This window comes from Andrographis paniculata, unplaced genomic scaffold (genome assembly GCF_009805555.1).
Source record: "Andrographis paniculata isolate CXL003 unplaced genomic scaffold, ASM980555v1 Contig25END, whole genome shotgun sequence".
Taxonomy (NCBI): domain Eukaryota; kingdom Viridiplantae; phylum Streptophyta; class Magnoliopsida; order Lamiales; family Acanthaceae; genus Andrographis; species Andrographis paniculata.
Window position 1 is genome coordinate 88,707 of NW_026137546.1, and position 10,606 is coordinate 99,312.

Consider the following 10,606-nt stretch of genomic DNA (forward strand, 5'->3'; position numbering starts at 1 on the left):
AACCTGAACCAACTGATTTTGGTTAACTGCTAAAATGTCATAGAGTCTTTCTTTCAGGGCATCTCCAACTCAGCGCTATTTTTTGGCAATTTTGGTGTTATAATGTAGCAAAAAGTTGCTTTCTTATTTTTATTTTTAGTTTGTTTTTTATTTTTCTAAATTTTTTAAAAAGTTATTTTAAATTATAAAAAAAAAAGTTTAAAATAATAGAAGAAATTGAATATTTGAAGAATAATAGTGAAAAATAGAGTTATCTGTTAGAATAAAATTACTATAACAACGGTATATTTAGAGTTAAGACTGCATTAATGGAGTTGATGGATGGAGTTGATGGATTGGAGATAGATTAATACACATTTTTTTAGTTTTATTAGTCTTGGTACCATTGTACTTTTTTTTTCAAAATAAAAATAATAATAATAATAATACTAATAATAATAATAATAATTTCTAACATGATATAAAAAAAATAAATAAATTCTTGATCACAAGCGTTTTTGTGATTTGTTTTATATATATATAATACTCATTCAGTTTATTTTTTTAAAAAAAATATATTTATTTTGTTATTTTAATATGTCTATTCGTAATATACTTGTATTTTTTTTTTGTAATTATACTTTTCATATAAATATAATATATTATTGTCTCCTTTCAAATAATAAGTATATATTTACTTTTGGTGCTGTAATAATAGTGTAACGATATGTATGCTCTTTTTTTCTTTTACAAAAATAATGATGCGAGGTAAAAGCAAAAGTATTTGTGAAAAAAGATATGATATTTAATAAAATAATTATTTTGTAATTTTGGGGACGGAGTCAGTATTACATTTTACATAAAGTCGTCAAAATGGACTAAGTCCGTCGGGTTGACCCGTCCCGCCTTACTTTTAAGGAGGGTTGAGTTATGATTTCTTAAGCCCATTAAAATGCAAATCTAAATGGGCCAACCTGCGTGGGCCGCGGGTTGAAGATGGGTTATCCCGAGGTGAGGCAGGTTAGCCCGCGGACTAGTAAATATAATAATTAATAACCACCCGTCTAACTAAATGAATTTTTTTTACCATTTTTTATTCTCACATTAAAAAATTATAATAAAATTAATCAAATATTAATATTAAAATATATTTTAATTATATATAAATTACAAATATACCATTATAAATACAATTAGTTTATAAATAAGGTACAAAGAATAAAAAAAAGGTCAAAATATCTTGTACACTTTATTTAATAAATAACATAACATTATTTTTAATCTAATGAAAACAAATATTTTATGTAAAAACGAATAAAATAATATTTATATTATCATTAACTTAAACACGGCTTATTTTCTTCTCTAACTCCGTTATCCATGTCACTGTTATTTGTTTTGATTTTTCATCATTTATTTTGTTCGTTTTCCATTTTTATTATTTTATAATTTTACAAATTAATAAAATTAATTATGATTTATTTTTAAAATGGAGTATTTCTTATTATTAATTATTTTAAATACATCAACTAGAATTGAGAACTTTTATACTTGTTATTTATTTTAAAATATTTATTATTTAAATTTTACAATAAAACTATTTTTAGCTAATTTTAAATATTAATTACAAAAATATTTATAATATTAATATTCTTTTAATATTTTTAAAAAGTCTATGGGCTACTCCCGCTTAACTCGTCATCCGACGGTGAATTGGGTTGGACGGATGAAATTTTGATCCGTCCCGTCGCAAGTTGGCCCACAAATAATTGGCTTATTTGTGGGTTAAAGTGAATTGTGAGTCAATCCGCCCACTACCCTAATTTGAATGGTCTAATTTTACATAATATTATAACTAATGGTATTAAAAAACAAATGAGAGGGAGTGGTGAAAAAAACTGTTAAAAACTCCAAGATAAAACAAATTATACATTCATGCTGAGGGTGTATGGAATTTTATTGGAGATTACTATTTTAATTTACTATACAATCTATTTCATGGTATCACTGTAAGACCGTCTCCAATGCAATGTCAGAATTGACATGGCATCCCTATATTTGCCGTTAACGGTCTCAAATTGGGCGCTATTTCATACACCATTTTTTGTGTTTGCTAAAATGCATTACCATTTTTTATGTTGCACTGTAGCAAATGCTATTTATAGTGTATTTGTTCTTTTTTTTTATTTTTTTTTAATTTTTTAAATTATGAATTTGATTTTTAAATTTAATTTTTATTTTTTTAAATTTTTTAAAATTTTATTTAAAATTATAAAAATAAAAAGTTGTTTAAAATAATAAGAAAAATTGAATATTTGAAGAATAATAGTGAAAATGGAATTATGGTTAGAATAAAATTATAGTAGCAACTGGATAGAGATAAAATTGGACAAACAAAGTTGATAGATTGGAGATGATCTAACTCAAAGAGTTGAACTCCTTGAAATATGTGTGGATTGAAAAAAAAGTAATAATAATAATAATAAGAAAAGAGAAAGACACTCACACCAGTTTCAAATACAGAAATTGGGCCAACAAGCATTGAAGTCCATAAATGTTGGGCCAACAATAAATATAAATTTGTGATATGGAGGCCGGGCCGGCCAGATTTCCCAACCCGATAATGTCTGAAACCCACCACCGCGTCCCCTCTTAAAATCAAAACCTACTTGTCCTGTCCTGCTGGTCCGATCGTAATCTGCACCGTCGAGCTCCACAGCCACTGTGCTGCTCCTTGGAGTCTGTCTGCATCATTTCTTGTAAACCCTACACATTCAAAGCACTGATGGCTTTTTTACATCGAGTAAAAGGAATCTTGAGCCGGAGCTCGATGCAGCATCCGCTGTTATTTGCAGCGCAAGGTGTCCGGCATCGCAAGCTGGAAGTTATCCTCACCACTGTTAGATTCTCATCTCCCCTTTCTTTCCTTTTATATATATATATATATATATATAACCAAGTTTCTTGGAATAATCTGTAGCTTAGTTACTGTTGCCTTTGATGATTTAGACGATTGATAAGCTCGGGAAAGCCGGTGAAACGGTTAAGGTGGCGCCGGGGCATTTCCGGAATCATTTGATGCCAAAATTGCTTGCTGTTCCCAATATCGATAAGTTTGCGCATCTTATTCGCGAGCAGCGCAAGGTATTCTCTTTCCGGCTGGATTACATTTCTAATATTGTATTAGGAGGGTCGAATCTACTTGTTGTGGAAGTAGCAGATCTTACAAGTATAGGAACGAACTGATTATTCAACTCCTATATAAAAATAAAATAAAATCTGATGCTGTTTCGTGATCCTTGTGTTGATCATAGCAACTGTCTTTTGTATAGATCATGTACTAATTTATTGTTTTTAATCTTAATGCACTATTCATACAAGTTGATATTTTTTTGTTAATTATTCAGGCAATGTAAAATATAGTTTTGAAGATGATATCCTAGTCGATGCTTTCTGTGTCTAGTATTGTAGTTGGTGTTAATATAGTGCTGTCTAACCAGTACTTGCTTTGGATCTGCTTGCATATATTTCAATAGAAATATAAAAATCGTTTGCAACACCAAATACATTCCTCTTCCAATTCAACCTCACCATGCTTTGTGTAGCCTATATCCTATCCCTTTCCTTGCTTTTGCATGCATTGGCGGTTCCTAATTAAAATGTAGTAACTGACTTCTCTAAGAAAAAAAACAGAAGAAAACACTCATTTCTAGGGCCTCTGACTTGCCTCTAAGTAATTTGTGTTTGATGCTTCCATACTTGCTGTTGTTTTTGTCAGTGTAACATCTTATCACATGTTTTATGCCTCCACAGTCTTTGATTCTATCACAACATGCAATCATTTATAGCTTTATTTAATATATTGTTGTTGATGATGATGACGTTTACATTATTTTTTGAAATCCAATTTGATTAGATTTATGAGCCTAAGGAAGTTGAAGGGGTTAAAGTAGTTTCGAATACAGAGGAAAACAGCATGAAAGAGTATGAAGCAGCAGCAGATCGCCTTTCTAAAACTAGACTGGTATGTATGCCAAACTTGTATCTTTAACCCGTTTATGGCACCATGAAGGATTTCACATGAATTTCCACACTTGTATCTTGAAGTTTGGAGGCTTTTGATATCCTTGTGATATTATTCTTCTTATTTCATGTATTAAACCATTAATTCATTCTTTCTCCATTGCATTGCCATATATTAAATCCAGCTGTGAGCTATTAATTTAATGTTTGCAATAAAGCTGTTGAAAAGCCAGGCATTGTGCGATTGTTGCAGTATAATGTGTATAACATAATGTTCAAGTTTAGTTTCAGCATCGTGTTAGAGCAATTATGTGTTCATTATGCTTGATATTCCTAGCTCTTAGTTGGCAGGAACTATCAAATTGGGGGAGAATGCCAATGTATTGACTATTGATTGTTCTCATATGGCTTATTGTTTTCAATCCATTTCTGATATCTTGTCTTTGATATAATCTGAAAGGGTGAGCGTAATTTTTCTTTCAGAATATAAGGAAGTTCATTATAGAGGGAAAAGGCAATGAACTGCGTGATCCAGTGACCAAAGAGGAAATCCTGGCGGAGGTATTCTTTTATCCTTATAAAAATTTAACCATATAATCTAGCAAGTTGGGGTTTTGTTCTTTTCTATTATTACTGGCTGACAGCATCATGACATACCCACATACTCTGGTCATTCATAAAGTTGGCGATGAAACTATATGTGAATTGGTGTTTTGAAGCTAAGAACCCTTGTAAAGTTATTGCACCTGTAGCAAGAGCGGTGATAGTCTCCAGAGTCAATTATTTGCAGTATGGCATTGCCATATTGATGGATAGTAATTCCATGTTCTGCTTTTGCATCGCAGTTATTATTGTTGTTGTTTTTGTATGTTAAGTGCCGTGTGGCTGTAATGCTTATAGATGATGTTTCTTTATATTTTTTCCTTGCCGTGTCAGGTGCGTAGGCAGCTTCAGGTGCAAATTGAAGCAGAAAATCTGCACTTGCCAGCTCCTCTATCATCTTTGGGAGAGTTCAAGGTTCCACTCCGCCTGCCAAAGTCTATTTCAAAAGCGGCTGGAAGCGAGTGGATTCTCAATGTCAAAATTAGAAAAAGGTGAGGATCAATTAAGTGGTTAATCAATCAATCAATCATCAGGTGAGTCTTCCTTTTGCCCCATGAAGATTTATGTCAGAGAAAGCTAATCAAATGATTTGGTTTAGCAAGAAATTGTGATAGCAGCTAGAGTTTTTTGTAAATGCATTCATTCATTCACTCAATCAAGAAGTTGTAGGCCCACCCATTTTACTCAATCAAATAACACAACACATACAATACATGACGGATGATGATGATGATGCTGCTGCTGCTTTGTCCAATATGCACTTGTGCTTGCATTATATATAGTTGAATTGTACAATAGCTGATGGGGGCATTGTACTGATGATGCCAAGACCAGACCAGATAGCCAGCCAGTCAACCCAATTCAGTCCCTCAGCAGGCAGATAGATAGATAGATAGATAGATACTTACACGCATACATACATAGTCCACAGGTCAGCTCAGGCAGCTGGATGGCTAGCCGTCCATGCATCTGTACCGGCAGCATATCCACAACCAGATGACAAACAGAACCAGACATGTATATAAACACGTCAAGCGACAGCAGGATTATCCAAACTTGCTTCTTCCGAATTCTGCCCCGGCAGCAGCATTTCTCCCCCTCCCCCTTTCTTATAATTATCTTCATTATTGCTGACCAGTCTATTCTTCTTCATCTTCCTCGAACCCTTCTCCCCATCCCCATGGAGATAGATCGATCCGCACTGCAACTCCTCCGCTTGCCCCACTCCCAGCTCCTCCTGCCCTTTACCTCTCGGCGACCCAAACAAGCAAGCGCTGGAAAATCGGGTTGAATTCCCCCTGAAAGCCGCCGCAATGGGATTTGTTAACGAGGGGGAAATAGACCAAGGGTTGGTCGATGAGGAACGCGTAGGTCTTGGATCGGACGGTGGCATGGAAGGGCGGGGTGTGGTGGAGGCGGCATTTGAGAGCGACCGCCTTGTCGGAGGGGAGAGCATAATCGGCCAGTATCGTCGTCCCCTTGGCTACGCACGCATAATGAAGCAGATCCGGATCTCGAAACATCATCATCATCATCATCATCATCAGATGAGATGAGATGAGATGAGATGATATATTCAGATTCATCACCATCGCATTCAATATTGCTATTATTAGTAAATAGTAACCAGCCAGTACCAGAATGCAGATGAAGGAAGGAAGGAGGCACATCGAAGGGAAGGGAAGGGAAGGGAAGGGAAGGGAAATTATTGGTGGGAAGTTAGGCGGGCGGGGTTCCTAATCGCAGCAGACAGCAGGGTTGGGGGTGAAGCAGCGCCAGACACGTACTGACATACATGCATACGCATATACATACGGAACTGGAACTGGAACTGGAAATGGAAATGGACCTGGAACTAAAAATTTAGATGAAGGAAGAAGGAAGGAACGAACCAACGAACGAAACAAACTCTCTTTGGGTGGGCAAGGGCAAGGGCAACCGCAACCCAGCACCCACGCCAGCTCACCCCTCTTCTCTTCTCTTCTCTTTTCTGCTTTCTTTCGCTGTTACTATTTATTATTATTATTATTGTTATTATCATCATCATCGTAGATTAGATTAGATAGTAAAATTAAATTCAACTTAAACTAATAGTTGAATGATTTCTTGAATGATAGGGGGCTTGGTGGTGATTGTAGTAGATTTAGTGTGGGCACATGATTGCTCGATCAGCACAGCACAGCGTGTCACGTAGTAGGAGTAGGAGCAGCAGCAGCAGCATATGATCACAAGTTGGAATCCTACTCAGTCCAGTCCAGTCCAGTCCAGCCACAGCCACCCTGTCTGCCTTGCTCTTGTTCCTTCCTTCCTTTTCAGTTTGGTTTTGGGCCCGAGATGGAGTGGCTGATGGGCCTCGCCCCTCTTCTTTTACTTTTTGATGATTTTTTACTAAACTATGCTATGCTATGCTATGCTGCTACCAGTACCACGCATCTTTTTTTAAATGCCTAAATACACTTCTTCACATTCACAATCACGACGGAAAATCGAAATTGAAGCAAATATTTATTTATTTTTAATTTTTCACACAATCAGATAAGAACCTAAAAGCATCGTGGAATAAAATATTTATCCCTTTGTTTGTTCAAGTTGAACCGGACCGGAGGGAAAACGAGAGTGCCGGCCGGGTGCCGCACCTACAACTACCCACCCGTCCGTCCCTACCCTACCGTAGGATGAAGAGAATTACTAATGCAATTAGTTAATTGTAAAAACATCTAGGGTCAGGTCATCCACGCACCGCACCGCACCGCACCTCTCTCCCCCCCGTATAATTATCTTGCAGATAGAGTAGAAAAGACGCACCCCTTTCCGGAAATACTACATTTTATTATGAAAACGATCCTCCACTAGGTTTGGTTTTGGTTTTCGTTTCGTTTCGTTTTGTTTGAATCGGTTCGGTTGGTGGTTGGTTTCTCCTTCTCTCTTCCATTTTTCTTTCAGATTCGTTTGATCTCTTCTTCCCTCCTCTGGTCTGGAGAGGAGAAAGAAGCAAGAGAGATTGATTAATCAGCGGAGATAATTTAATAATAGTAATCATATTAAGATAATCAGGAGGAAGAAGAAGAGGAGGAGAACGAAACAGACACACAAAGACATAGAACACGAAGAGAACGGAGCAAGCATTACGTTATTAAATCAGAGTCATATTTTGGATATTACCGCACCGGCCCTCTCCCAGAATCCTGTCCGAGATCGACATTCCCCTCTGTGCTGTGATCAGGTACTTCTCCGATCCGATCGAATCGATTCGAGGGATTTCAAAAGACGGATCTTTTCCCCCTTCTTTGGGAGGCTGTCTCCTTTTTCTCCCAATATTGAAATTTGGGGGAAAAAAGAGGAGCGGATCTCTGGAAATCTACCAGCGAAATTTGTTGAAGCCTAAATTGAATACTACCCTACGTAATGGCCGCGATTGATATGGAGAGTGTGGAATGCGTGTCTTCCTCCGATGGAATTGAAGATGAAGAGATCCAGTCGTCAATTTCTTCAAATCTTCATAATGTTCATCACGTTCTCCCCAATCAGTTTGCTTCAAAGCCTAATGGCTTGGTTCCCTCTGCTATTGGCCCAACGAGCGTCCATGAATTGCTGGAATGCCCTGTGTGCACCAATTCTATGTACCCACCAATCCATCAGGTTTGTTATATAGATTTATTTGCCTCATCCTTTTGCACCAATTATATAGATCTATATAGATGGGTGTAATTGATGCGATGTGAAGAACTCTCTAATACAAGATGTGTTTCTGTTTTCTTTTCTAATGCTAACCAAAGTGTTCCTTTCAATATGTTTGTAGATTAGTAATCTTTGTTTACTTTGCCCACTTTCATTTGGCACTATTTATTTTTACAACATCTTAGAACATCTTATCAAATACTAATTTTTTTTCTTTTCCCAAACGTTCAAAATTCCAAAAATCTCTACCTAAACAAAAAGGTTGAAATTAGAATCTGTTGAATGGAAGTTGAAATCCGATCTTTTATGTAGTCATGCAGTATGAAAAGGATGAGTGTCTGGTTTGTATATAAGAATTTTTAATCTATATATATATATATATCTGAAAAGGATGAGTTTGTGGCACAGTCCCTTGTTAAAGGTTGGTGCTTTATGCTAATTAAGGATTCTCCATAGCTCTTGCAGTTTATTGGAATGAAATTACATTTTTCGATATGCAGTTCTCATAATGTCTATATTTATCAATCTACTCTGCAGTGCCATAATGGGCACACACTCTGCTCTACTTGCAAGACAAGAGTGCACAATCGATGTCCTACCTGCAGACAAGAGCTTGGAGATATAAGGTGTTTAGCGTTAGAAAAGGTTGCAGAATCACTAGAGCTGCCCTGCAAGTACTATTCGCTGGGGTGCCCTGAAATTTTCCCATATTATAGAAAACTCAAGCATGAGGGCGTGTGCAATTTCAGACCATATAATTGCCCTTATGCTGGATCTGAATGCGCAGTTACTGGGGATATTGCTTTTCTTGTCTCCCACCTGAGAGATGACCACAAAGTTGACATGCACACAGGATGCACCTTCAACCATCGCTATGTTAAGTCAAATCCTCGTGAAGTAGAAAATGCAACGTGGATGTTAACAGTGAGTTCGACACCTTGTTTTTCTCTTTCAACATTGTTTGAGTACAAGTACTGAGAGCCCTATTATTTCATAGATTGTGATATTTTGAGTTATACTGTTATATGTCACAACCTTCATCTCTCATCGCCATTGTTTTGTTGTGCCTTTGAACCGATTTGGGTTAACTGGATGGGATAGTAGATGATAGTTGTAGACCACAGTTGTGAATGGCTTGCTCTTATGTCTTTGATCTCAACTTAGTTTACTAGATCTAGAATCTAGAATCTAGATAGCTGGCCATTGTAATAGCTCACTCACGCTGGTAGAGAATTCTGGATTTGCTCTTTTTTTTTTTTGGTGCTGTAAATGATCCATTGCAAGCATATATCTAATGATCTATTTCCGGCACACTGTTCCATCAGGTATTCCATTGTTTTGGGCAATACTTCTGCCTTCACTTTGAAGCATTTCAGCTGGGAATGGCCCCAGTGTACATGGCCTTTCTCCGTTTCATGGGTGATGAAAATGAAGCCCGCAACTACAGCTACAGTCTAGAGGTAGGAGGGAATGGGAGGAAGCTGACGTGGGAGGGTACCCCAAGGAGCATCAGAGATAGCCACCGTAAGGTGAGGGATAGTCATGATGGTCTTATTATACAGCGAAACATGGCCCTTTTCTTCTCTGGGGGCGACAGGAAAGAGCTTAAGCTCAGGGTGACAGGAAGAATTTGGAAGGAGCAACAGAGTCCGGATGCAGGGGCATGCGTGCCAAATGTTTGTAGCTAATTGTTGTTTGGCCTTGATTGCTTGCTTGCAGCTCTGCTTGTTTGGTGTGTATCTGTGAGACGGAAAGGAGAGCCTAAGTCCCTTTTGTTTTTGCATGCTAATGTGTATTGCATAGCTTGTAACTGTAACTGTTACTGCATTTTTCATTAAATTGTGAAGCAGCACTCCTACAGTTGTGTTTATGGATGATGATGCTACTTAACAATTTCCCCCCACAGAAGTAGAACTGACCTTATTCTGTTTGGATTGGATGTTGGTTGTTCATTCTATTGGCAGTACATTCCTCTGAAGGTAAGCCTTCTTAGCCTTAGAGCAGCAGATGCAATGATCAAAAAAAGAAGAGCCCTTGTATATCACATGTTTCTCACACAGCAGCATTCACATCACTCACCTCCCACCTCCCAAAAGGAATTCAATCTTCAAATCCTTTCACAATTCGTACGAGAGCCCGTCTTCTGCCAGGAGGAGGAGGAGGAGGAGGAGGTATGTTTACAGTTTCAATTTTATTGGATGACTTTTAGTTAAGCTGTTTGCATATAAATTTCATCTATTCAATTTCTGTCTGAACTAAAGATTCAATCAACGAATTTAACAAATTTCACTTACATGTATGTTCCTATTTACTCGAATCATGT

The 10,606-nt window shown here is 36.9% G+C and overlaps 2 protein-coding genes and 1 pseudogene across 2 annotated transcripts; 2 read left to right on the forward strand and 1 right to left on the reverse strand.

The window, feature by feature from the left end:
• The first annotated feature begins 2,639 nt into the window (after positions 1–2,639).
• Positions 2,640–5,267, forward strand: LOC127245830 (uncharacterized). Its single transcript, XM_051266904.1, has 5 exons — positions 2,640–2,878; positions 2,989–3,123; positions 3,896–4,003; positions 4,486–4,563; positions 4,939–5,267. Exons 1-5 carry the CDS (start codon positions 2,765–2,767, stop codon positions 5,098–5,100), a joined length of 597 nt encoding a protein of 198 aa, XP_051122861.1. The 5' UTR covers positions 2,640–2,764; the 3' UTR covers positions 5,101–5,267.
• A 124-nt stretch (positions 5,268–5,391) lies between these two features.
• On the reverse strand, positions 5,392–6,843 carry LOC127245819 (uncharacterized; annotated as a pseudogene).
• Positions 6,844–7,327: 484 nt separating this feature from the next.
• Positions 7,328–10,157, forward strand: LOC127245828 (E3 ubiquitin-protein ligase SINAT5-like). The gene is made up of 3 exons (XM_051266902.1): positions 7,328–8,244; positions 8,821–9,207; positions 9,609–10,157. The coding sequence occupies exons 1-3, from the start codon at positions 8,011–8,013 to the stop codon at positions 9,969–9,971; spliced, it is 984 nt and encodes a 327-aa protein (XP_051122859.1). The 5' UTR covers positions 7,328–8,010; the 3' UTR covers positions 9,972–10,157.
• Positions 10,158–10,606: the final 449 nt, after the last annotated feature.

What these genes read in the sequence shown, in the direction of transcription:
- LOC127245830 (XM_051266904.1), top strand. Translation starts at nt 2,765, where the DNA reads ATGGCTTTTTTACATCGAGTAAAAGGAATCTTGAGCCGGAGCTCGATG. An exon ending in TGGAAGTTATCCTCACCACT is followed by an intron (nt 2,879 to 2,988) that starts GTTAGATTCTCA and finishes TTGATGATTTAG; the next exon opens with ACGATTGATAAGCTCGGGAA. An exon ending in TTATTCGCGAGCAGCGCAAG is followed by an intron (nt 3,124 to 3,895) that starts GTATTCTCTTTC and finishes CAATTTGATTAG; the next exon opens with ATTTATGAGCCTAAGGAAGT.
- LOC127245828 (XM_051266902.1), top strand. Translation starts at nt 8,011, where the DNA reads ATGGCCGCGATTGATATGGAGAGTGTGGAATGCGTGTCTTCCTCCGAT. An exon ending in TGTACCCACCAATCCATCAG is followed by an intron (nt 8,245 to 8,820) that starts GTTTGTTATATA and finishes TCTACTCTGCAG; the next exon opens with TGCCATAATGGGCACACACT. An exon ending in ATGCAACGTGGATGTTAACA is followed by an intron (nt 9,208 to 9,608) that starts GTGAGTTCGACA and finishes CTGTTCCATCAG; the next exon opens with GTATTCCATTGTTTTGGGCA.